The 27,954-nt window shown below is 43.1% G+C and overlaps 2 protein-coding genes across 4 annotated transcripts in view; both read right to left on the minus strand.

The window, feature by feature from the left end:
* TOM1 (target of myb1 membrane trafficking protein) overlaps nt 1-4,494 on the minus strand; it is a 40,329-nt gene extending 35,835 nt beyond the window's left edge. For both annotated transcript variants that reach the window (XM_058568466.1, XM_058568465.1), the window contains exon 1: nt 4,361-4,494. In XM_058568466.1, coding sequence (XP_058424449.1) covers nt 4,361-4,412 — 52 coding nt within the window. In that variant the 5' untranslated portion in view covers nt 4,413-4,494. The remainder of the gene's footprint in view (nt 1-4,360) is intronic.
* Nucleotides 4,495-7,834: 3,340 nt separating this feature from the next.
* HMGXB4 (HMG-box containing 4) overlaps nt 7,835-27,954 on the minus strand; it is a 31,373-nt gene continuing 11,253 nt past the window's right edge. For both annotated transcript variants that reach the window (XM_058568467.1, XM_058568469.1), the window contains 6 exons: nt 18,144-18,225; nt 17,088-17,152; nt 15,968-16,073; nt 15,334-15,503; nt 10,448-10,570; nt 7,835-9,957 (listed from right to left, as the gene is read on the minus strand). In XM_058568467.1, coding sequence (XP_058424450.1) covers nt 9,913-9,957; nt 10,448-10,570; nt 15,334-15,503; nt 15,968-16,073; nt 17,088-17,152; nt 18,144-18,225 — 591 coding nt within the window. In that variant the 3' untranslated portion in view covers nt 7,835-9,912. The remainder of the gene's footprint in view (nt 9,958-10,447; nt 10,571-15,333; nt 15,504-15,967; nt 16,074-17,087; nt 17,153-18,143; nt 18,226-27,954) is intronic.

Here is a 27,954-nt window from a genome sequence, read left to right on the forward strand (position 1 = left end):
CCCAGAGGGCCCAGGGTGTTCTCCCTTACGAGCATCTGTGGTCTCTCACCTCCTATCCCTTCCTGTGGCTCCCCTGCCCTTTATGGGTCCAAGGAGAGCTCTCTCCATCCACTTTCCCCTTCTCCCGTCTACCCCAGAGCTCAGCTGTAGGCTCTGCACTCTTCTCCCCTTAGATCCAACTACTAGGGGCTGGTCCCCAGGGACTGCCCATATTTACAGTGTCTGCTGGTTGCAGCTTGCTTTAATAAGTCAGCTGGGTCTCTGGCTCAAAGTGCCCAAGCTGACAGCCAGAAATTCAAAATGGGATTCTTGGGGTGCCTTCTGACATCTGTCTACAAAATGTAGCCAGGAAGTTCTGTCCTTGGAGGATACTGGAAAGGGTTTTGAAGTTCTTGGAAGAAGAGGGCTGTGTCAACACCACCTAGTTCTAATGATCTGGGATCCTTTCTGCCACAGGCTGCTGCCCTTGGGAAGCTCTCCTACTAAAAGATAAGGGTGAGTGATCTGGAAATGCACACAGACCCACGTGTGCGTCATAACCAGAAAAGCTAGTCTCTGGGTAGAACAGCAACTGTGGACCTCGGAGCGTTGGACTAATGTAAACTCCAAGTAAGAACTGATCAGCCAGAGGCAATGTGTTGAGGGTGCAGGGGGGGACCTGGGCTCCGAGCCAGAGAAACCCGGGTCTGCGTTCTGACCCTGATTAGCTGGGAAACCTTGGACCTTCCCTCAGACTTACTTTTGGTAAAATGAGAAAAAATAGCAAAACCTTGTGGGGTCACTGTGAAGATTAATACCTAGCATACTAGCACGGTGCCTAGCACATGGTATTTGCCCACAAATGTTACTTTCCTTTTCTCCTTTCTACCCTATTACACGCCAGGGGCCATGCTAGGTGCCAAGGGTCCTGATAAATAAGGTACATTCCCTGCTCTCAAGGAGACACACATGCACAACTACGAACAGAATGGGACAGTGCTCCACGCGTGTGAGGCCAGTGGAAATAATAAAAAAGACGATGATGACAGCAAAGCGGATGTTTCCCGCACACTCGAGGCGTGCCAGGCACTCTCCAGGGAGCGTCTCACTTCATCCTCACAACCACCCTGACAGGCGGATGCTGTCATAACCACATTCCACCCAGGAGGAAGTGGAGGCTCCGAGCCCAAAGGCAGACAGTGAGGAAGCCTGAGGAGCTGGCTGAAGGGAGAACACAGAAGCAATGGCTGGATTGGAAGGGGTCAGGGAAGGGGTCAGGGTACCCCTCAGGGAGGAGATGGAGGAGGTGACGATGCCTGCGACTTTGAAGGAAGCACACAGGACAGCATTCCAGGCAGAGGGTGCAGCAAGCACAAAGGGGTGTGTGTGTGTGTGTCCAAGCGTGTGCGCACTTGTGAGTCAAGTGACACCCCTGATGAGCACCAGTAGAACCCACTGTGCTCAGGGATGCCAATTCTACAGGGCTCTCCTCTCAACAAGGGGATGGAGGTGGCAGGCTTGAGAAGAGATTATGTTACTCCTGCAGCTGACAGAAATACAAGCGGCTAACAGTGGGTCATCAGTAATCACAGCCAATCAGCAGTACTTCCGCCTCTTTATCCACAAGAAAAACACAGACTACTGAGGGCATTAACTCAGATCGCAGCTATTCTTCATTTAATTCTACTTTTAGAGCCTCTTCAGCTTTGGCTCAAGTTTCACTGGTTCTGGGGGAGTTCATCTCAGCTTCACTATCAATTCACTGGGGTCTGGGGTGAGTCAGTCTCCACCTTCCCCTCCCTGGGCCTCGGTTTCCTCTTGTGTAAAATGAAGGGAGTGGACCAGAACAGAGGTTTGCAATATGTGGTTTCCAATCCAGGGGCTTTTTTTTTTTTTTTTAAAGATTTTATTTATTTATTTTTCCCCCCAAAGCCCCAGTAGATAGTTGTACGTCGTAGCTGCACATCCTTCTAGTTGCTGTATGTGGGACGCGGCCTCAGCATGGCCGGAGAAGCGGTGCGCGCCCGGGATCCGAACCCGGGCTGCCAGCAGCGGAGCGCGCGCACTCAACCGCTAAGCCACAGGGCTGGCCCTCCAATCCAGTGGCTTTAGCATCACCTGGGAATTTGCTAGAAATGCAAATTCTAGGGCCCCACCCCAGACGTAGAGGGTCAGAAACTCTAGGGGTGGGGGCCAGCCACCTGCGCTTTAACAAGTCTTCCAGGGGACACTTGAGAGCCCCGGGTTCGAAGGTCCCCAGGGGAAGGACCCTTCCGGCAGTAAAAGGCGGTTTGGGCTCTGAGGTGCTATGATTTAGTAGTATTCTCTCTCGACAGAGTACCTCTTGCCCAAGACTCGAAACCCTTCAGGGTAGAAGAGAAGCTGTTTTCTCCGATCAGCTAAAGCCCAGAGTCCACGTGAACTTTTCTAGAAATCCTCAGGAATATGTGGCTGACTTTTTTTTTTTTTAAATTTTATTTATTTATTTTTTTCCCCCAAAGCCCCAGTAGATAGTTGTATGTCATAGCTGCACATCCTTCCAGTTGCTGCATGTGGGACGCGGCCTCGGCATGGCCAGAGAAGCGGTGCGTCGGTGCGCGCCCGGGATCCAAACCCGGGCCGCCAGCAGCTGAGCGTGCGCACCTAACCGCTAAGCCACGGGGCCAGCCCTGTGGCTGACTTTGAAGGCCAGATTTTTTTTTTTATTTTTAAGTAGGAAGTCTCAAACTTGGCATGTGATGAAAGCAGTGCTATCTGTAGCTGGAGAAATAAAGACGAGAGGAGAGCTGCTTTCTGTTTTCAGCTCCAAAACAATGACTCATTGGTGTGTGTATAGTGTCTTGTGGGGGAGGTCCCGGAGGTGTGTGTGTGTGTAGCGTCTTGTGGGGGAGGTCCCGGAACGGTGGTCCTGAGAGGGCAGCTTCCGCTCTCTGGTCCAGGAGCTTCCTGGTGTGTAAATCCTTGACTGCCACCCCCTTCTTGGAGAGAGGTGATTACAAAACCTCAGAAGAGCCACAAACAGTCATGTTGGACATTACACCACAGAGCTGGGTCCGCAGACTTGAGCAAGGTTTGGCTTCCAAGACGGTAAGAATGGAAAAAATATTTTGTCTAAAAGATACAATTTTCCCAGTCTGGACTTAAGGCTAAAAACCATCAAAAAGATGAAGAGAGAATTTCACAGTACTGCCAGTGGTTTCCTCATGGGAGAAGGAGGCACACCCAGACCGTCCCTGGAGAAGTGTTAGCTGTTTGGGCCAGGGCCTGTGCGTCCTCCCCGTGTTGGTGGGCAGGAATGAGCACCCATGAGACCTACCGCCCAGCCATTTCCAGGGATTTCCGACCCTCGCTTGGTGGTATATCAGGAACAACGATAATAAATACTATGACTTTCTTTTATATAGCACTGGCCATGTGCCAGTCACTGTTCTAAGTACTTTACATTTATTAACGAGTTTAATCTTCACAACAACCCCACGGAGGTAGGGACCATTATTATCCCCTAACTACGGATGAGGAAGCCTGAGCTCTACAGTGAGGCAACATCACAAGACTTGTAGGTCTCCCGTCAACAGGCGGCAAGAGAGTCAGGAGACCTGGGCTCCCAGTAAGCCTGTGTCTCCAGCCAGAGCCCTTGGCTGATCATCTACCGGGAAATGAGGGAGGCCGAAGCAGGTGGCTTCTAAGATCACCTCCAGCCCAGAGAGTCTGCGACGCTAGGCGGTGGGTCTCATGCCAGCAGGTGAGGACTGCCAGGGCAAGCACGTCCTGAGACCCTGGTCGCTAAGGCATGGCCGCCTGGTCGAGCGGGCTCCCCAGCGTCTAGCCCGGGCCCGGGGCAGGCAGGGCTGACCGGCCCCTCCCCGCAGGTCGTCGCCCAGACGCCAAGCCCTGGACTCCTGGTCCTGGGAGAATGGACGTTCAGCCCTTCTCAGGTATCCGTGTGCGGAGAGCCTGGCGAGCAGGAAGGAGACGGCAAGACCCCAGGCGGCGCGACCCGCACTGGAGGCGCGACGCGGGGAACAGTCGAGGGGCGCAAGAATTGCAAAACCGCGCAGACCCTTCAACCCCCCAAACTTTCTCCGTGGAGTCGGGACCACAGTAGCCGCACATTGGCTGAGCCGCGGCCTCCCGAACCCGCCCTCTCTCTTTAGCTATTGGCTGACGTAAGCATCCATCACAAGTCGAGGCTTCCTAATGGACCACGGAGTTTGTCAATCAAGGTGGGAGACTGGGCGGGGCCGGTTCAGGAGAGACACGCCGGCCTCGTTCCCCTCCCCGCCTCCCTCCGGTGTGTGACCGGGGACCCGGAGGCGCCCCGGGGGGTCGGGGCCGGAAGCAGAGCCCTGCGGCGGGGCTGGGCGGGGCTCCGGAGACTCACCGATGCGCTGTCCCACCGGAGAGCTGAACGGGTTCCCCAGGAGAAACTCCATCGCCTCTGCTGCGCTGCGGCTGCCACCAACCCGGGGAATCAGCTGACAGCAACCGCCGGCGCTGCCGACCCGTCACGTGACGTGCCGGACGGTCCGCGAGGAGGCGCCCGTGGGGGCGGGGCAGAGGGAGTGTGGAGCGCGGCCTCAGGCCCCGCCCCTGACGTGAAGGGTTGGGCGTCCCGAGGGGGGAGGGCGATGACGTCACTGCGGCTTACTCGGCGTCGGCGGACGTCACGCACGACGTGGGGCGGTGGCGGACTTGGGGGCGTGGACCTCTCTAAGCCACGCCCTCGACGTTTATTTAAGGTTTAGGGGCGTGACCTAAGCATCTTAACGCATCTGGAAAACTGGGTGTGGGAGCAGGGAAGTGACTTGGGCAAGGTTACGCTTAGACTACAGCTCTCACTCGGCCCTTAGCCCTTCCGACCACACTGTGACTACATACCCGCCGCGGGGGTTGACAGCCTCTCTGGCCTGTTGTCGCCCTGTCCTGATGGGACTTTCCCTATCTGATGTCGAGGTCTCCCTGACGCAACATGTGCCCTGCTTGCTGCCCAGATTCGCTTACCTCAAATCGGAGGCCAGGGCCAGGGGTTTGCGATCTCTTGCCACTGAGAGCCAACTCCATGAATTACAGCTAGGGATGGGCTACCGCCCAGGGTGGCAGAAAGCACGAGTGGGGCCTGGGACCCATCTCTGCTGTTAATTTACTGTGTGATTCAAACAGCGAGTTTCCATTTTCTCTGGATGCTGGAATTAGATCAGGGACTCGTAACCTTCCTCTTTTTAGGTAACAGTCTCCTTTGAGAATTTGAAGAAAGCCATGAGCCCTTCTGAAGAAAAAAGGCAGAGATATAATTTAACTTCAGGGAGGTTCTGGGTCCCTAAAGTACAGCAGTGGACTCCAAAAAGCTCAAAGGCCTTTCCCAGCTTTGTAATTCGAATATCTTCTTCGGCCTTTCTGACTGTGTACCATGTTTTGGATATGTCACCTACACGTTAGATATCTGATCTATTGGTTATGTTTTTTCCTTCCAATGACATGCATTCCAAAAGATACAATAACCACTGCTTTGGTAGTTTGGGCTACTGCAGGGTGCTTTACTATTTATTGATCATGATTCTTGTGATTTTTAAATTTGCAAGGCTGGTAAATTGACTCTGCACAAAATTAGGATGGAAAATCTACATTAGAACTTCAATCACTTTTGTATGTTAACCTGTTCGAGCAGCCATAGGGGCTGACATCCTTACTGTACAATAGAAAAACTTTATGGAAGTCATGTACTCCTGAGCTCTGAAGTGTTTGTTTTTTTTTTGGTGAGGAAAGTTAGGCCTGAGCTAACATCTGTTGCTGATCCTCCTCTTTTTGCTGAGGAAGATTGGTCCTGAGCTAACATCCATGTCCATCTTCCTCTATTTTACATGTGGGATGCCTGCCACAGCATGGCTTGATAAGTGGTGCGTAGGTCTATGCCTAGGATCCTAACCCACTGCTGAAGCGGAGCTCGCGAACTTAACCACTACGCCACCAGGCTGGCCCCCTCCGAAGTGTTTTAATAATGCTCATGAGACCTTTTAATAAACGCCTTCCCTCTCTGGATGCTCTGTGAGGGCTGGGATACTGTGTTTTGCTCACCACTGTTGTCTAGCGCAGTGACTAACATGAAAATTTAAATAATTTACCTTTCAGTAATGGTATTTGGACTATAAAGGGGGATGTATATTTAAGATGAACTTCATGTCAGGTACCTTCCATGTTTTTCTTCATTTAAGCATATGGCTTGGTTGTATGGAGTATATTTAGCACGAATTTCTTTTGGATTCTTCCATTAACAATCTTGAACATTCCCATGTTGGGTGGTGATTTACCAGAAGTTCTTGCCTTCTTGGATCACTCTGGTTTAAAGTGATTATGGGCAGAAGATCTTGGCTTTACTGCCAAGAATAAAACAGACATAAATTTTATCCTTCATGGTAAAAAAGCAGGAACAACCTACATATCCCCAAACACAGAGTGCAGTCATATTAACTCCGTGCAAACAGAATATTATATAGCTATTAAATTAGCAAAGGAAGTGTGTGGATTTTGTCAACATGACAGGAATGTAAATGGCAAATATTAAGTGTAGTACAAAACTGATTAAAACTATGTTTTAAAAGTGTTTGCAAACAAGGAACAAACTCATTTAGTAAAAAGTCTGTCTTAATTTTTCCTTTTAAGTGTTTTAGCAATATTAATATCAAATGCCTTCCTGAGGGTAAAAATGTTTAAGTTCCTTAAGATTGACATATTGCATAAATGTAATGTAATCTATTACATCCTTTAAGTACTTTTGGACAAAAATCAAGATACTTTGCCTCCAAAGTTTAAAGACAATAGTATGACAAGAAAAGTGAGGCCTGTATAGTGAAAGCCAGCTAGGACAAAACAACAGTGGAACAATGAAAAGGTCTCAGATAGTTTCCCTACAATCACATTTGCTCAGGACTATAGATAACAGAGAAGGATTCTGATGAATTACACACACAATTTAAGTGTGAAAGTGGCTTGGGGTAGGAGAGGGCCTAGGCTTTGGGGTCAGCTGTACCAGTGTGCTTATCTGGCTTTGCCATTTACTAGCTGTCTAAACTTAGGAAAAGTGCTTCTCTACATCTGTCTCCTTATTTGTAAAGGGGGATAATACTCATAAGGCTTTTCGGAGGATTAAGTGAGATAAAATATGCACATCACTCTATAATAGTCATTCAGTAATATGGTGGTCTCTTCCTTGCTGCCTCTCCATAAGAAGTTATCCTTTTAATCAATCATAATGTCTCACTATTTATAACTATTAACATATTGTGTTTGCATTGAAATTTTTACCTCGAAAGGTCAAATCTCTATATATTAAATGTTCACAATACTATTAAATATTCATGTCAGACTGGCTGGCTGCAGGCTTGGATCAGGAAAGTGACATTAACACTGTTTTACAGATGGGACTTTGGATGCCTATAAAGATTAAGTGACTTAACCAACATCACTCACTAAGTCAGGACAGTACTGAAACAGTATGAAATATATTCAAGCACGTGATTCAGATGCAACCCTTATATAAGACTGATAGACATTTTCTTGAGTTAGGCCAACACTGCAATGTACATACAATTTCATTTGCCAGCGAATAGAGCTGCACTTATCAGAGCTACCGGGTTTACAATTTGTAAAAGAGAGAACACGAGAGACTCCACAATGTAACAGTTAATAGAAACAGAGCAAGATGTGTGCTAGGAAAATGGCTAAGATCAGAAACTTGACCTCTATTCCAGATGGATTTTTCTTTTTAAGAAAATTATTGTAGGATATCGTGTGAAAAACAGGTTTTATAATTTTGTAGCTTTTTTGGTTAGCAGCAGGGAAAAGATAGCTGAGACTGGACTACAAATAATAAAAATGTGATTTTTAATAATATAAGTACAAAATTTTATTTCTTTATACAACTGTAATGGGATTTGGATCAAACTGCTAGAATTTATTTAAAAAACAAAATAAAACAATGATATAAAAACTGCAAGAAGGTCTGAATCCAAAGTTTTTCCTCTAATAGTACCAAATACCACAAGATACAGATTATTATACAAATGTGTACAAATTTTAAATACAAATACAACAGGGTTGGATTTTAAAGGAAAACAAACAAAAAGCAGGTCCTCATCAGGATTCCATTAATGTGTGCAAATGACAATGGTAGGACTGACTTCTTTCTGTACTAATCCATGCCTTCAAGGCCCCCCTTGATCCCCGTGTCAAACAGGAAACTTCCATGGGTACAGAGAGGGGTGGTACAGGTTCTCACACACGAAATCAAACCAAGATTTCTGCTCTTCTTGATTTTGGTTCCCAAACGTTCCTGTTTCTTTCTGTTTCTCCAATTAAATCTCAGAACTGCTCTGAGCTGAGAAAGGCATTCAGCAGCCAGAATACCTTTAAGAAACACAGCCCGGTGACCACACTGGTGGGGAAAGGGAAGGAATTAAATAGGATGCAGGTTGGCCGCACTGTCCTCAAAGATCTACTCTGATGCTGCAGTGGCTGGTCTAGACCCGGGGAAGAAAGCACGGTTACCTCCGAGCTTGGTTTTGGCAGGGAATCTCACACCTAATTTAAAAACAACCCTGAAGTCTTCTTTGAAACTGGGAAGCAAAAGTCTGGTTCTTTGGAAATAAGGGCAGCTGGGAATGGTAAGTTTCCTTTTTATTTTACTTTCTTGACATTATTGAATTATAAAGAATTAGAATCCTGACATAATGATTCCTTTTTGAGGCACGATACCTTCAAATGTAGATGATTTGGAGTTTTCAGAGGAGACCAGAGGAAGGAAGGAAGGAAGAAATGACAAACCTGTATCTTCCACATGCTGTTGCTGGTGGAGGCTTTTGTTATTAAATTATATATACAGAAATTTACAGGATAAATTAAAATCTAAGAGATTTTAAAGAGTTAAATACACATAATTAAAACACACATTCACACGCGCACATAAATAAATCTACATGAGAATCGAGTACTTTTTTGCAATTCACTTATGTGTGGAATGCAGAACACTGTGTATCTGCCCACCAGGGGAGCCAACAAGATGAACCCAAGAATCATGCTGGGTAAAGTTCCTCTTCCACAACCACCAAGCAACTAAGCAGCAGAACCTCTGAGGACTCGGTGGCTAAGCTAATGCTGCCAATGGACGATACCAGCTCTTAGTTCTGCAGATCAAATATTCTGGGTCAGCTCACTATATATGCAGTTCAACTGGCGGCATTGACAGCTTTACCTCTCCGAGGTGTTTTATGCCGCCAGGACTCACATAACTCCTTGGCCCTTACCAAGGCCACCAACAGTACCAATGATTACAATAAATTTTGAGACACGGACACCTGTATAGCAGGAATTGGAATGAACCCCCTACTAAGTTCACCGAAGCCATTGCACTAACTGTAAGATGGGAACAATTTTATCACCTCCCACCTAGGTCACTTCAAGTTGAAAGGCTTTGTACTTTCAGTCAACTGGCATCTTCCCATAATCCTTCCTACTACGTTTCAGACTGTAAGACAGGTAAGGCAAATGGTCAGTGATGGGTCTGGAGGTACAACTGAGTTTGGAAAAAAATTACATTTTAGCTGTCCATAAAGAGATGCACTTGGCACCCAGAACAAGCCTCCAGTCCCCAAGTTACATTGATTTTTAAGGCAGATTTATCCACCACAGGAGAAAAAAGAATCCCAAGCCCACATTCATGCCAAGGTTTCCTCTTGGCTAAACCTCTGCCATTTCATAAAATTATTAAAAGCAAAGTAGTTACAGTCCTATGTAAATATTGTACATTTTATATATATATATATGTATATATATAAAAATTTAAAACCTACACCCAGAGGCCAGTGAGGGGATCTGGAACAGTCATATACACACAAACCAGCAATGGGGTCGGTAAGGTTTCTGTCCCAGGATTCTCTGCTGTCACAGTCCAGGCATGATGTAAGCAATGTTGTCTAATGTGTTTGACTGCAAAACAAGGGAAAAAGGTTCAACTGAAGAGTACTTTACCTTAGTTCCCCGAGGCACATTTCTTTGTTCAAGGCAGAGAGATGAGAAAGAAAAACCAGAGTTAGAGACAACAGGGGAGAATGAAGATGGCATCCTGTTGTCCGTCATGCCAGGAGCTTTTCTACTGACTGCTCCCATTAATCATGGTAGAAAGGAGGCAGAAGACTCCTGTACTTTCTCTGCGTGAGGAAGAGCAAACAGGAAACACAGGAGTTGCAGCCCTCTAGGGCAGGCATGCTTCTCTTCAAAGGACTATTTTAGGACATGGCATGTCTTCCCGTTTCACCAAAGCAATGGCACACACTCAACAATACAGTATCGTGTTCCATGGGCCGATATGCAAAGGAAGGCCAGGAAGCCTTAGGAGCTTGTGCCTGATAGAGCTCATTCAGGCAGTGCCTCTCTGCCTCCCAAGGAGTTTAGCCCAAAAAATCCAAGGAAAACTCACCAAGACCTGTTTGGGACAGCCATTCAATTCAGGTAGTTGTGTGGTCAGACACGCCAAGGGGCCAAGCGCACAGATGATGGAATCCAGAAGCACGGACAAACTGCCAGACACGGCCACCATGCCCTGAAAGGGAGAGCATTAAAGGGGAGGAACTTGTAACTCGAATCACACTCTGGGTGCTCTCCATGTTCTGGGTGATTTCCTTACAGGGTTCTTTAAGTCTTAGGCAGTTCTATGAAACTTGCAGCAAAAATGGAAGGTATCTGCTTTGATAACTCTGTAAGTTGTTTAAAAAGAAAACTTTTTACAATACACTCCCAGGTTTCCTTTCTATATTCCTAATCCATCTTACCCTCTATGCAACCTTGGGTTAGTCACTTAGGAATAGTAAAAAAAATGCCTATACTTAGAAATAGTAAAAAATGTCTTACCTCCTCCACAGAGCTGCTGGGAAGATTTGTGGAGATCATGTATGCAAAAGTATTTTTCTTATGAACTCCACAAATATAGCTCAAATATGATAACTACAAGAATTCTACAGCCCTATACATTAACATTTAATATAAACACACACATACTTCTCCATATATCTCCATATATGTGGCTTTTGATAGCTGATGATATCACTCTTCTGGGTTACTGACCCTCAAAAAGAAGTGAATTTGGTTAATTTCAACATCTTGTACAATTCATACTGTCTACATCTCTGTGATTCAAAGAGATAAGAAATAAGATGGCTTGCTGCAAATACTGCTGCCCGGCTCTTGTGTAATCTGCTTCAACTAGATGTACCGTGAGAATACATCATCTAGGGAGGCAGCACAGCAAGTCGTTCTGAGAATGAGCTCTGGGCTCAGGACTGCTGGGTCCAGAATCTGACTATCCCACTCACTGTTTTTGTACTGGGGAAGCCGCTAACTATGCTGTGCCTGTAAAATAGAGTACTAATAGCATCTGTAGCACGGAGGGGATTAAGTGAGATAATAGATATAAGGTAGAGTCACGCGTCGCTTAACGACAGGGATATGTTCTGAGAAATTCGGCATTAGGCCATTTCGGCATTGTGCGAACATCAGAGTATAATTACACAAACATAGATGGTATAGCCTACTACACACCTAGGCTAGATGGTACAAGCTTATTGAACCACCGTCGTATATGTGGTCTGTTGTGGACCAAAATGTCACCATGCAGTGCACGACTGTACTTGGGATGGTGCCTGGTACATGGTAAGTGCTCAAAAACTATCAGTAATTATTACTCTCATTACCAACATCTTCATCTCCAAGACTGCATTTCTGGGTGCCTGCTAGGTCTCTCATTCTGGATACTTCTCAATCTCAACATGCTGTATTGAGAAACACCCTCCCCCTCCTCCTAGCATTCCTCTCTCTGCTGAAGTCACCACCATTCCCACAACCACCCAGTATCAAGGCCTTGCCATCGTTGACTCTTCCTTCCCTTCAACCTCCTTGTCCAATGTCTCCCCTCTCTCCCTTTCAAGGGGAGCAGTACAGCAAGGGGTTAAGAGAGCAGACCTTGAGCTCACACCACCAAATTCAAGCCTCTGTTTCAGCACTTAGGGGCTGAACTCCAGGTTAACCTCTCTCAAGTCTCTGTTTTTGATTCTGTATAATACAGGGAACAAAAATTCTGCCTCAAAAAAGCTACAGTGTGAATTAAATGAAAGGATCCATATAAAGCACACTGAACTGAAGCTGGCTGAGTAAGCATTCAATGAAAGTTAGCAATTAGTAATGTTATTTCATTACTTTTGCCCTACAGTTAATTATAGCTAATATTTTATGTCTGACTCTCCTAATGGATTATAAGCAACTTGAGGGCAGGAACCATGTTCTATTCATTTTTATATCCTCCCAATAACTACTGGTGTTCCACATATAGTAAGCTCTCAATAAAAACTTGTTGAATTAATTCAAATCTTTGTCACATCCAGACTAGATTATTGTTATAACGTCTCACCACTTCTAGTCTCTTCTCACTCCCAATCTAAAAGAGAAGATATTCTCAGAGAAAACCAAATGAGAGCTCTGATCACATCGCTCCCTACTCAAAAAATCCCTGCAGTTCCTAAGCAGCAAAGCACAGTATAGACACTTCAGAAGGTCCATGAAGACCCTCTGTAATCTGGGCTATAGCCTTAACATTCAGCCTTCCTCCACCTTATGCATTGCATGTTCCAGTTTTGCATCATTTTAGCAGTAAAACCCCTTTTCAAATAAAACCTTATGTGGAACCCCAATATATAAAACAGCTAACAGATCTGGTGAAAGTGGGAGTGGGGGTCTAGGGCTCCACTGGGTCTCCTTTCACCCATCTCTGCAAAAGACCCCAAGGTGGAGAAACAGAAGTGTACACTGTTTCCTTCGTTTGGAATGTCTCTCTCCAACATCTCCATAAGACACAATCCTCCTTATCCTTTCTGGTCCAGCTGGAATACTACCTCCCTTTCACAAAGCCTCTCCCAACTCCCCCTGACTCTCTCTCTTCTCTCATACCACTCTACCTGCCTCAGTTCACACGGGACAACAGAATGAGAAAAGGGCTAGAAGTGAGGCAAGCTGGGCTCTGTCACAAACAGTTGTGTAAACTTGCAATTGTCACTTAATTTCATCAGGCTTCAGGTATTCAATCTTTAAAGATTTTATTTATTTATTTATTTTCCCCCCAAAGCCCCAGTAGATAGTTGTATGTCATAGCTGCACATCCTTCTAGTTGCTGTATGTGGGACGCGGCCTCAGCATGGCCGGAGAAGCAGTGCGTCGGTGCGCGCCCGGGATCCGAACCCTGGCCACCAGCAGCGGAGCGCGCGCACTTAACCGCGTATAGTATGTGATTTCAGGTGGCATATAGGTAAACATTAATTATTTTGATATATATCCATTTTGATGTATATTAGGAAAAAGTTAGGATATCATTGTGAAAGCATGGATAGATTTATTGAAATAAAAATATTGGGGCCGGCCCTGTGGCTTCGCGGTTAGGTGCACATGCTCTGCTACTGGTGGCCCGGGTTCAGATCCTGGGCGCACACTGATGCACCGCTTCTCTGGCTGTGCTGAGGCCGCATCCCACATACAGCAACTAGAAGGATGTGCAACTATGACACACAACTATCTACTGCGGCTTTGGGGAATAAAAGGAGGAGGATTGGGAATAGATGTTAGCTCACAGCCGGTCTTTCTCAGCAAAAAGAGGAGGGTTAGCATGGATGTTAGCTCAGGGCTGATCTTCCTCACCAAAAAAAAAAAAAAGAAAATTAAGTAAATAATAGTATAAGTGGTATGTGGAAATTGCAAAATTGTGAGAATACATGCAAATGATTAAGGTCTGGGAAAAAGTGGAGTAGAGGGGGAATGAGGAATGACTGCTAATGGGTATGGGGTTTCTTTCGGGGGTAATGAAGATGTTCTGGAATTAGATAGTAGTAACGGGTCCACAATTCTATGAATATACTAAAACCCACTAAATTCTACATTTTAAAAGGGTGAACTTTATGGTATGTGTATTATATCTCAATAAGATTGTTATATAAAAAAATGTACTAGAGATTCTGCAAAATTCTTTCCCTTTTCTAGTCACTACATATATGTAACTCTCTCATAGCAACTGCTCACAGAAGCTAGCTTGTTTTAATTTGCTAGTTATGTATCTAATCTATCTTTCCAATTAGACTGTAAGTTTCCTGATGATTTCCTATCATCAGGAAATGATGAAAAGGTCTTCAGATTTTCTACTCGCCCAAGTTTCCTGAATAATGCCTAAGTACTCAACAAATATTTGGTAAAGAAAATGGAAATATCAGGGAAAATCTGGAAAATGGAAGGTACACAAAACAAATTTTTAATTCTAACTTTTTAGGAAATATAAGAATGTCTAAATATGAAAAATAAATAAGGATTCCAGAATATTTTATTCTGGAACTATCTATATCCATCCAAGTATCTGAGCCTACATGAAAGTACTCTAATTGTTTTGACACCTGCTAAATTTTTAGAAACTAGTCAAAGAACTTAGATACAGCTTTATCTCTTATGGCCTTTGGCATTTTATTTGTTGAATAATAATTCAACTTCCACATAGAGGTGAGTGAATAGTTTTATATTCCTATACTGATTTCTCAGCTTAAAAATGGCTTTAGTAGCTTAGACTGATTTCTTTGCTGAAATGTCCTATTAGGAGCCAGGGGAAACTTAAATACTATACTACTGAGTTAGCCAAGGGGATAATATGATTAGAAACTGAATATGGTAATAGAAATGGAACATGACAGCCTTGCAGGTTAAGTGATTCTGAAATTGAAGCCTAAAAGGACAAAGATCTCCCTAGGGCACACAGCACTGTGTGTAATTCAAGTACAGACTAAGGAAGAGCTTGAGAACCTCAATTTCCCTTTTTTGCTACCTATTTTCAAAAAAGTAGGCGAACTCTTAATCCTTCACACAATCTAATCTGTCTACTCAAAACCTTGCTGAAAATGCACAAAGAAAATTCAAACTCTTAGAAGTGATCAAAACTTGCATGGGATTTGTACTCATTTTTTCCATTGCATTTAAAAAATACATAAGCTACAGGGTTATATGTCAATTATATCTCAATAAAACTGGGGAAAAAAATTACAGGGTATTCTAACTTCTTTCTGTGCTGTTGTTTCAACAGGATGGTATTAGTGTAAACTTTGAGAGCCAGGAGGTAGAGTCCAAATTCTAGACGTTTCTATTACCTACATGTGTTCTTTATCACTGTATCCTGAACCCCCGGCATAATCTAGCATGAAGCAGTTGCCCAGTGAGTGTACGTGGAATGAGTGAGCAGATTCGGATGATGTCAGAAGCTGGAGCCCTGGTGCTGACAGTTGCGCTCACCTCAGTTTCCTGCAGCCGGTGTCCAATGAGGCTGAGGGACTCTCCCAGCAGCTGGAGATGAGCAGCAACATCAATGGGCTCCGTCTCAGGGGCTTTGGCCGGCGAGGCTGGTAACAGCATGGTGGTGGGCTGGGACTTCTTTTGGGGTGACACTACTCCTGCAGAGGAAGCTGAGAACAGAGACAAAATAGAGCCATAAAGCTTGTCTGTGGCCTTGAACACCACAAAACTGTCCTTCCTGATTTTCCCTTTATGAGCTATTCCAGGCATCAGCAAAACTACGGACTGTGGGCCAAATCTGGCCCACGACCTGTTTTATATGGCCTGCAAGCTAAGAAAAGTTTTACATTTTTAAATGGTTGTAGAAAAAACAAGGAAGACTACATGAGGGAAAATGCACATGGCCTGCAAGGCCTAGGATATTTACTCTCTGACCCTTCACAGAAAACGTCTGCTAACTTCTGATTTACGTTTTCTAGATTTTTTTCTGCAACCTATAATATTCAGTAATAATACCTGGGTATCAAGATCTGCTCCTCATATAGGCTGCTCTCCCAGTTTCTTAGTAAGGAAGCAAAAATAGACAGTGCTCCAGGGAAAAGAACTAAAAGCAAGAGAGGAATGTAGTCCTCACCTTTTACTTTCACGGACCCTTCTGAGCTGCAGGCTTTTCTCTTCACAGTGGTAGCTTCCGCTTTGTTCTGTTTGTGTTGCAGATACTGAGCTTTCTGCTTCCAAATCTGCAATCAGATCAGGGAAAAATAAAATAAATTAAAAAGGACACAAAAGTAAAAGGGAAAGCAGTCATGGAAGAGAAGAATGAAGAAAGGGAACAGGGGAGGGGCAGACAGAGGGTTAACGCTAACTTTCATGCTGAGGGTCACTGAACAGGCCTCAGATGGGGATTACGGTCACATCTCAGGAGAAGCCCACAAACATTCCTCAGGGCTAACGGTCAGATCTCAGCGCTGATGTTTAGATCACTCTAAGGTCGAAAGGTAAAATCATGGGGTAAACATCTGGCTCAGCATAATGTCCATGTGGTTTTAATATTTCTTCTAACCTGCTGGTTGGCAATACCAATAGCAGAATAACGTTGACACAGAAACCAGAAACTAATGATAATCTACCTGGGTGGAAAATATTTTAGTTGTTTCACCCAGATGAGCTGTGCCTTAAAGCAAGATGGCAATTCTAATTTCTAGACCCTTCATATCATCCAATTGGAAAGTGAGTATGAGTGATTCAGATATGACTATTTATCATTGTCTTATTAGCTTCTTGACAGTAGGGTACATTATTTGGTAGTGGTTGATGAGGATGATGACCTGGAACCTGGCTACCTAGTAAACATAGTCTCATGTTTTTATTATTTGCAGTGACTACTAAGTGGATAACTTTCCTCAGTTCTCAGACTATGGCTGACGAGGAAGGGTTTGTAGTAAAGGGCTCTGACTTTAGATTCTCCTTTAACACCTTAATCACTGCCCAAGTTAGGTCATCTTTTGGCTCAAATGTAAGGTTGTTGCAAAAAAACTAGATGAGGTTAGAAAAAGACAGCCTCCTGCAGCTAACACCTCACCTAGAGTAAACCAGCACCAACCAGTGTTAACGTCCCCTGCTAAACCACTCTCCATTGATTTGTAATTTCTTTCACGGTTTTCAGTGTTGTTTGCCTGGGTGGTCAGAGGAGAACTGCACGTTTGGGAAGGCATAAGCAATGAAAAAACATGTCTGTAAGAAAGTGTACTTACCAGTTTGTCCTTTTCTGGCAATTGCTTCCACACCTCAGCCAGTTTTTTACTAAGTTCCCCAAAATCTGGCATAAAAGAGTAAAAAATCCAATGCAGTAAAGGTTTAACTATCAAAAAAACCCAGAAGATTGACGAGAGCAAAAACTGGAAAAAGGGTTTTGAAAATCAGATTTAAACAGCACAAGATTCCTTCAGAAAACCAAACCCCATCGCTCTTCTGGATTCTTTTCTAGAGGGAAGGGGCTGTTTTGGTGGCCATGAGTGGGCTCAAATTCTCACACATCTACTCTCTAGGGATTTCTTTCTTAAGCATCTTTCTGGTGTCTTTGAATTTGGTACCACAATATAGGGCTTACCAACTTAGATTAAAGACGACATGTTACGTAGAATTTGATAAAAGATGTTAGATTTTTACTGAATTTCTGAGAGCTCAGAACCAAAGAATTTCCCTAGTACAACTCAGAAGCAACCCTCCCGAGGTGTAACGCTGCCCTTCCACTTGTAAAGTAAGGTCGTGCTTCATAAAGCTCCCTCACATCTCTCACGGTATTTCAGGTGTGCCTCACAACCACCTGGATAAGAAGTTCGGGAAGCTATTTTACACCATAGGCAAAGGAGATGTGCAGAGGTTAAGTGCTTGCCCAAGGTCTGCAGTGTGGTGTTTTTCTCACCTCACTAAGTTCTAATAGAGAGACAAATATGAACGATATCAGTCATCTCACTATAACTCCATACCCAAGGGCAGTTTAAGGAAAAGGTCAGCTGTAGACTCTTGAAAATACACAACCACGTATTTATGTACTGTGCTTTGTACCATTTAATTTTACTCAGTTTCCACTTTATCAGTTTCAGAGGTATAAATAAAAAGCTCATCTTTTTTATGGATGGGGTGAACGAAGACAAAATCTGAACTGACTCGCAGAACTGAGGAAAGAAATGAGGTTTGTGTTCTTTAATACCATGGGAAGAAGTTGCCCGCTGACTGACTGAATTAACTGCACTGCTTCAGAGATACAAATGGCAAGTAAAAAAACTCAAGATCAGAAACGTTCTTACCTATACCTGGATGGTCAGCCACAATGGTCACACGATACTCTTTACAAAACACCTGGTAGGCTGACATGTTCTTCTTTTTTGGCTAGTACCACATAAAAATAGAACAGGGTAAGACTTAATTAGAACACAAGTTGAGTGACCCTGAATCCATCGTAACAAAATAGAAAAGAAAAAGATAAAGAGTTCTAAACTACTAATCAGCTTTCCTAAATAGGATAATTAATTGTTAATCCATTGTACTTATCACTCAGAGATGAATATCAGTTTTACTCTTAGAAGGTAAAAACCACATGCCGCTAAATTATTTTTAGATGTTTCAGGTTATTGCAGCTACATGATAATTATTTGAAAAGCCCTTCATTCTTCCTATATACAATCCCATGTTAAATATTATTTCAGAACTAAGTGCTAAGGAAATCTTTACCTCTCCTGGGATGTCATTTTTCTCATCTTTGACAATAAGAACCACATAATTTCCCTTTAAGCATTGGGGCCAGAAAACCAAGAGCCAAATCTATGTTCTTTTTGTTCCTCTGGTTTTGATTTCTAATCTTATAATTTCCCTGATCCTCCTTCTACTGTCACTTGTAGCTTATCATTATTGTATTATTTACATTCTTGTGGTCCAAGGTGAGAAGTAAATAAATAACTGAAAACAATTCTTTGGTAGTCAGTGTAAGATGAACCACTTCCACTTCAACAAACTGCTTTCTACTATTTGAAGCATGTTATTCTTCACTGTATTATGACAATTCTAAAAGCAATGCATGATTTTTGAGAAGCAAAAATCAAATATGGGGGCCGGCCCCGTGGCTTAGCGGTTAAGTGCACGCGCTCCGCTGCTGGCGGCCCGGGTTCGGATCCCGGGCGGGCACCGACGCGCCGCTTCTCCGGCCATGCTGAGGCCGCGTCCCACATACAGCAACTAGAATGGATGTGCAACTACGACATACAACTATCTACCGGGGCTTTGGGGGAAAAATAAATAAATAAAATCTTTAAAAAAAAAAAAAAAATCAAATATGCTTTTAAAGGCAATTCAGTGAGGGATATATAAAACAAGATTATTACTATGCATTCCATTTTACAACTATCCACAGACTAAGGAAAAAAAGTTAAGTTTTCCTACCAGAAAAGATGCATTAGATAGTATCTGTCCAGACCTCTCATTTTGAGGATGAGAAAAAGGAAACTCAGAAAAATAGTGACTTGCCTGGGTCTTACAACTAAGCTAGTTATAACACCAGAATGACTATAACCCAGGTAGCCTGACCTCCAGGACTATGCATTACGGGTGAAAGAAAGAAAATATGTTGCTTCCTTACAGAAAAGGTTACTATTTAAAAAGAAAAGATCACTCCTTTATAACCTTTATCCAGTAAACTGAGGTGTTTTCAGTATGGTTTTCATTTAAAACCTCATTGGTAAATATCACAATATGATGAACAGTCCATCTCCTCCCAAGACAGTCCTTTCTGTGCCGCAGTAATTATAATGACACAAACGTTTGGTGCTCCAAAAGCTACTGAGAACTTCTATTTGCTTTAAGAGTCAGATTTTATGACCAAAACCAAACCAACAAACAACACAGTTGTCTCTCATGACGTCAGAGCTGCATCTTGTTTTAAACTAAGCCTGATCACACACTTGGTTCACCTGACTTAGTTCTTAATGTTGTTTTCATAAAATAACTACCCTCAAAGGCCAAAGACTGGCCAAGACTGATAACAACAAAAAAACTTGTATGATGGCTCTGACTTTAATTGCAAAAGGAATTCTGAAACCCTTTTGAGGAATGGAAACATTCCTGGAACACCTTCCGAAGTAACTGCTTTGAATGAGATGGCACTTCTTTGGATATAAAAATTGTGGTATGTTTGTTACAAATTTAGCTCCAAAATTTTAAACTAATCTTTTAAAATAGCTTATCCATAGGCCTGACATTTACTAGAGTACATGATGAAAGAATAATGCATGGAAGTCTATACATAGCCAAATCTTTCTCAACTGAAGAATCAATCTCACTGCTAAATACTGAGAAGATTAGAAAGAGTATGTGCTTGAGGGATTTCACAGCTCATTTGGCCATATTATAAAACTTGCAAGGAGTTTTAACAATGTTTTCTCAAACATGAGATAATACTGTAAAAGGTTAATGCTCCCTATTCCACAAGCCTATCTACAGCTGTCACATCAAATCAAAACTATCTTTCCGAAATTAATCACAACTCTTGGCCAATATATGAGATCCAAAGAAAGGGGTTCCTCTTATAAAGGACTTTATTCAATTCCGTAGAAAATAAACCGGCATTTAGGGAGTACCTGTACTGGGTATTGTGAGTAGTTAAGAGGATGAGCTCAAGCCCCAGATCTTATTCTAAGGCAGTTATGCAGCACAAAATAGTGGAAAGCACATGAAATTTAAAGTTTAAAGGCCCACCATCTTTTCCCAGCTTCACCTTATACTAATTATTTGATCCTGAATAAAACACATGAGAAATGGACAGCTCTTCTGATATGTGATATTAAAAGTACTTCCATGGCAAGGGAGAAGCAGAGAATAAAAGGGAAAGGTTTCAAAGGTAACAGAAAAAAGAAACCTATCAAAGTACTCTGCCATTCATTTATTAATAAATATTTATTAGAGTATCCACTTTGTGCCAGACATTGGGAATATAGCCAAGAATCAGATACATAATTTACCAGATAAGACAGATAAATATGTCATCATAATAAAATGCAAGATGTTCTAGGGAAAGTACTTGATGCTATAGGAACATGTAATGGGAGCACCCCACCTAATTAGGGAGTCAGAGAAAAGCTCTGGAGGAAGTGACATTTAATCCAGACCTGAAAGCTGGGCAGAATTAGCCAGATGAAGAGTGGTCAAGAGTGTTCTGGGCAGAGGGAACGTGTGTTAACACTCATCAAAGAGAGAGGTGCGAGATGATGCTGGAGAAGCAGGCAGGGCCCACAGATGGAGGTCTTGTAACCTGTATTAACAAGTATGGACTCTACCCGAAAGAAGTGATCCAAGAATTTTAAGCAGGAGTTACATGGTCAGGTTGCACTTCAGGACCGTGGAGAACGGCCTGGAGAAGAACAAGAGCAAAGGCAGGAACACCAAGCAGGGGCTGCAGTGCGGGGAAGAGGAGGATGGCCGACTGCCAAGACGGTGGGGTTGGAGAAAAGCAGATAAATTGGAAATGAGGGGAAGTGACAGGCTTTATCAGAGAAAGTGTGGCAAAATGGAAAGAGCCTGGGCTCTGGAGGCCAACAGATCTGGGTTAGAATCCTGACCATACTGTTTACTAGTTGCACAAATTACTTCATTTCCCTGAAAGTAACACTTGGATAATACCATTTTATTCAAAGGTGGGAATTAATCCAACAGTGTTTGGCACTTGAGTAGGTACTCAACAATAATATTTCTGTGGTAGGCAGAATTCTAAGATGGCTCCAAGATTTCCACCTCTGGTTTCCATGCCCTGCCTAATGCCCTCCCCTTGAGTGTGAATATGATGGGATATCACTCCCACGAGGACGTTACATTACATGGCAAAAGGGATTCTGCAGATGTAATTAAGGTCCCCAGCAAGCTGAATCTGAGTTAATCAAAAAGGAGATTACCCTGAGTGGGCCTGGCCTTATCAGGTGAGCCCTTAAAAGAGACAAGACGCAACAGCAGACACTCTCCTACTGGCCTTGAACTTGAAGAAAACAAATTGCCGTGAGTTCTACAAGGAACTGAATGCTACCACCAACCTGAATGAGCTGCCACTAACCTGGAAGGGGACCTCTAGCCTCAGTTGAACCTGGAAGAGGACCTCTGGCGACACCCTGAGTCAGCCCTCTGAGAGCCTGAGCAGAAACCGGGTTGAGCCCTACGTGGACTTCTGATCTACAGAACTGTGAGACATCAAATGGGTGTTGTTTTAAACCGCTAAGTTAGTGATAATTTGTTATGCTACAATAGAAAACTACTATGAGTTCTTTTCTATTCCCTCTGTTTTGTTCAAAATAGAAGTTGTGATATCCAAAAAGCCAATGCAAGCTTTTTTAAAAATAGAAATTTTTGTGAAGGAGGATAGGGTGAAATTACTTGACCTAAAACAGGCAAAGAAAATAGCAGCATGGCCTGTACTTTAACATTTCATTTAAATAGGAAAGGTCTAATTTTTACTATTCTTTGGGTGACACGAGTCCTGTTTAGAGATGTTACAGAAGGGAGCTCTGGGTGCTGTATCTCCTTTATTAATTTAGTAGCAGCTTCATATCCCAAAATGTTTTAAGTGTTCTCACCAAGGCTTCCTCCTTTCAAATCTCCCTTTATTTGGACCAATAATACAATGGAGTGGCACTACACACACTTCACATATACACAAGTTTACTTAAGTTTTATATTTGGCCATTAGAGAGAGAGAGGGAAAGAGGGAGAGAGAGAGAATATGAGTGCATATGCGAAAGCGAGCACACACTATGGATTGATTATTCCAGGTGATTCCACTCTAAGAATCTATTCCTTGGAGCAAGTGTGACAGCATAAATCTGCTTTCTCCAGATAGTTCCTATATATCTCAGTGTGTGCGACTCACCACCCAAGTGTGATTCCGATGTTTGTTGCTAACATAATTTAAAAACAATAGAATCACGGCTCATGAACATATTCCAATGACTGCATCTGGTGCTGAAGACAGAAAAATCCAGCTGCACTGGGTTGACATTCTGCTGGACTCAGAATCTGTCAGCCTTCATCGTGGAGCCTTTCTAAGGAATTTTCAAGGGAAACTCTGACTACATACAATTTTCACCTTATGTGCTAACCTTAGAACATAACCATTGTGCAAGATGCAACTCCCGTCTTGTGGATCTAAAGTTTGAAATCCAAACTTAAGGGTTAAAATTTTCCAGGGCACAGACATATTTCTAAATTAGTAGCTAGAAATACACAAATAATGGGTGATCTCTATATAGTCATGAATCTCTTAACAACAGGGATACATTCTGAGACATATGTTATTAGGCAATTTTGTTGTGCAAACATCATAGAGCATACTACACAAACCTAAATGGTATAGCCTCCTACACACCTAGGCTATACGGCACTAGTTTTACGGGCCCACCATTGTACATGCAGTCCATTCTTGACTGAAACGTTGTTATGTGGTGCATGACTGTACGTACAAAACATTTCCACATGATTCTAAATGCAAGGCCAGTATTCCCACTCTAGACTTTCTCATGCAAGAAAACATACAGTATTGCAAGTGAATAACAGTGGTTACATCTGGAATACCGTGGACTTCCCTTTAATAAAATGTTAATATTTTAAAAACTTGGATACTTTATTATTAGTAGCAAATGATTTGCAACAAGTCCACTTACTAAGTATAACTCACAACATTGTAATTTTACAGCAGAACCTCCTTTTAAATGTTCCATGACATATGTTACAGTATCAAGACCTTTCAAAGAGCAACTTCTAGATGCTCTTTATAGAGCAGTCACGCTTAACTCTTTTCGGTCATACAACTCTCAGAATCTGGTGAAAATCCCTCTTCAAGTCCATTCATGACTTTAGTTTAAGAACGTATTTTAAAAGATAAAACATCTGGGGGTTAAGGCAAAATAACTTAGGAATCTTAAAAATAAAACTTGGCTTTCTTCTGCTGATGACAGGAACCTAATCCCCTCATTGATATTAATACTACATAGGAGACACTTATAAAAGCTATACCTGCAGAAACTCACCTAAACCTCATAACAACCCTATGAGGTAAGTTCCACCCTCACTGCCATTTTAAAGATGAGGAAACTGAGATCGAGCCATAGAACTAGGGAGTGGCAGGGCCAGCACCTGAACTCAGTCTGGCTTCAGAGCCCATACTCAGAAGTACTATACCATCTGACACTCTTCTGAGCTCACCTGCCTGAGATCCCGAAATCTGCTGGCTAAAGGAAAGGGTGCCAGAGAAGGAAGGTTTTTATACCAAAGCTTTTATTTTAACCATTCTGAATGGAAATCTTTGTAAAATGCACTCTATAGTTCCACTATCTCTCATAATACACCACTGAATGTAATTTATTTACTTATTTTTTTTGTGAGGAAGATCAGCCCTGAGCTAATATCCATGCTAATCCTCCTCTTTTTGCTGAGGAAGACCGGCTCTGAGCTAACATCTATTGCCAATCCTCCTCCTTTTTTTCCCCCAAAACCCCAGTAGATAGTTGTATGTCACAATTGCACATCCTTCTAGTTGCTGTATGTGGGATGCTGCCTCAGCATGGCTGGACAAGCAGTGTGTCGGTGTGCACCCAGGATCCGAACCCAGGCCGCCAGTAGCAGAGCGTGCGCACTTAACCGCTAAGCCACGGGGCCGGCCCTGAATGTAATTTAAACACTCTTTCTGTATAGTGGAAAGAGCATGGATCCTGCAATCAGAAAAACCTGGGTTCAAATTCCTGTTTTGCCACTAACCAGGTGTTATGTCCTGGGGCAGGTGACTTCACTTCTTTGAGCTTATTTCTGTGAAATGGTGATGATAACACCTACACATCATTGGGTTCCTGTAAAAATTTACTGATATACTATAAATAAAAAACTCAGTGCAGTGCTTGGAACTTATTAAAAACTCTATGAATACAGCTATTATTATTGTAATTTACTAATTCTTACTCAGCTCTACTGCCCCCTCCCCGGAAGGCAGGTCTAGCAGCAATTCTTCCTGCCTTCTCTATGGTGACTTTTAACCTCCTGCTGGCTTCACATCAGTCACATGGACTCCTTGAGGTTTCTGAACATCCCAGACCCTCTCGGACCTGTGCCTTCACATGCAGTCTTCATTCCCTGACTGAAATGCCTACCCCTCATTTTCACCTGATAATTCCTATTTGGCCTTAAGATTTGGTTCAGATGATACCTCCTCCAGGGAAACCATCTCTGACACCCCAGGCTTTCCTTGTACTCCCTCAGCACTCTGTGCACGCCTCTGTTGAGGTTCAACACACTGAATACTTGCCAACCTCTCTTACTACACCCAAAGCTCTTTGAGAGCCAACACTATCGTATTCATCCTTGTATCCATAGCACCTGGCAATGTAAGTGCAGAGTAAATATGTAGTGAATGAATGATGTCTCAGAACTGTGTGTGAAAAGGGCAGAGAGTGTATCCATTTGCCTCAACTCATCTGATTTTCACAACACCCTTGTAGAGGTAGGCTGGATACTAGTTCACTATTCTAGGAAGAACAGGGTCACAGAGGTCACGTGAGTCATCTCCAGCCAATGCTCCTTCCCCCAGCGCCCATGAGCGCCCCAATGAGCTGTAGGAAACTTGCTTTATAACATCTGCTTTTGCTCCCTAGAGACCCTGTTTTCTTTCTGGTTCTTAACTGTTTCCCAAATAAGTGAGATAACTGTGAAGTTTGCTTCCTAAAAGGCGGTGGTTGTATTAAAAAGCAAAAACAAACAAAAACAAAACCACAAAAGCCTAGTCTCCTTGCTTAGTCTAATATGTGAAATGAGTGGTTGAAAACCCAGTTTTAAAAAGATGTTTTCAAGTATATTTATCCTTTTGAAGAACTTAAGATGAAAGCGACAGTAATTGTAACAGCAGCTGTTCACTCAGCCACACCCTGTGCTAAGCGTGTTACATGTAGCACCTAATTTAGTCTAAATAACCCCATTTCACAAACGAGCAGAGAAGCGAGGAAGCAGTCTCAAGAGAACAAAGCTGGTAATCAGCAGACTGGAACAAGAAACCAAGCCTGCCGAACTCGAGTCCAAGCTTTCAGCCAGTGCACTACACTCCGCCTCTTGCATTTAAAAACAACATCTCTACAGCTCAATAGGACAAACCTCAGACACCAGCTCACTCTGTCGGTTTCCTTTAACCCAGAACCCACTTTTAGCTTTGCCAAGGGTGTATTATGGCACTAGGTAACCATCTCTCAAAGTTTTAGAAAGGCATGTGGTATAGGCTAGGGGTTAAAGAAGCCTGTATTAAAATTTTGGCTTCATGTCTTTTCTTCTCAGCTTCTTCCTCCATCAAAAGGGGCTCAAGATACCTATCAGTCAAGACGGCTACGTTATATAAAATGCTTAGGAGAGCCTGGCAGGTAGCCAGCACTCAATGGATGGTTGTTACTCAATTTCAGTTATACCAGAGAATTTATGTAATCCCATCACAAGTCTAGCTATATCTCAGAATTTAGTTTATTAGTAGATCAACGACAACGCCTCAGTGTGCCAGGCACCAGGCTACCCGGCCCAGCCCTAGGTTGCTTAGAAGAATGTGAATATTCTGGAAACATAGAGATAACTGAAGGCATGCCTCTGAAGTGGCAACATCACAGATATTATTTTGAGCGGTAGTGAATGGGCTTTTACTGATTTAGTAAAACCAAAAGTACGGTATGTTACCGTATCCTGCTCCTCCAATATAAACAGAGAACTTCCACTCCCATGGGATGATCTTTAGGGGAAATCATCAAGATATTACCGTACGATTCTCTACTCCTCCTTAGGAAGCAGGATTCACAACAAACAAACAAGCAAAGAAATAAAAAAACCAAAAACCACTCCCAAAACAAAACCCAACACTGAAAATGTTACGTCTCAGTCAAAATTCTCCAATAAGAGTTCCACCCTGCTGCCTTTGCTTCTCATTCTTCCATGAACTCTGCCCATCTGGCTTCCATGCTTCCCCATCACACTTGAACCCCTTGGCCTCTCTACCATGAGATTAGTCTATTCCTGAAACTGTCTGTCCCCTCATTTCTGTGACACTGACCCTGTCTGGTTTCTCCTCCAACACAATTGCCCCCTCTTCCTTTTTCAGTGCCCTAATGTCAGTCAAGATTCTCCTCTGGGCTCATTCCCTCTCATCCACTCACATATCTCATTTCTTGCACATGAACACCCAATTTTCAACCCTAGTTTCAACTATTCTACTGAATTCTAGCTCTTGCAATTCCACTGCTCTCTGGAAATTCTCCCGAGATGATGATTAAAAACTAACATTTACTGAATGCTCACTAATGTGCTGAGCATTGTGCAAAGCCAAGACTCCCAAACTTTCTTGGTTCACGGTGCCAACCTGGGTTTCATATGGTACTTGCTTTTTATCACAGCAATCACAGAAAACTTAGCTGCAAAAAGATACAGCATTATTGAAAGGAATGTAACATGATTAAGATGTTGAAACTGTGAATTACTTTGAGCTAGCAGTTCATAAGCTATCTGACAGATGTCAAGTACTGCTGTTTCTTTTGAAAATGTAATATATTTAAAACATCCAGTGGTGCCCGTGAGTTTGCTGTGGCACCCCAGAAGGCCTTGGTACATGGAGGCCCTAAACACTTTTACGTTTATTACCTCATTTAATCCTTAACAACCCTATTAAACAGGTCTATTAATATCCCTAACTTACAGATGGAGAAGTTATGCAACCTGTCCAACATCACATAGCTTATAAGTGGTAGAACCAGGATTTGAACCCAAGTGGTCTGGCTCCAGAGCCCCCTCTCTTAACCACTTAGCTATGCTGGATCTCCTGATGCTTACTTACACTCTAAAATCTGAACTTTTCTTCTTCTCCCACACCAGCTGTTCTTCTTGCTTCTCTATTTTTATTACCATCCCGGTCATAGAATCTAACGCAGAAAGTGCGCACAGGGGCCATCAGCATTTCTCGCAGCTGGCTCTCCAGTCTCTGCTCACTGCAGGAGGAGGGAACACTATTCCTGAAGCATTCCTTTCTATCTCTAGGTAGACATTTAGATAGCTCTTTTTTATACTGAAACAAAATCC

The sequence above is a fragment of the Diceros bicornis genome, chromosome 25 (genome assembly GCF_020826845.1).
Source record: "Diceros bicornis minor isolate mBicDic1 chromosome 25, mDicBic1.mat.cur, whole genome shotgun sequence".
Taxonomy (NCBI): Eukaryota; Metazoa; Chordata; class Mammalia; order Perissodactyla; family Rhinocerotidae; genus Diceros; species Diceros bicornis.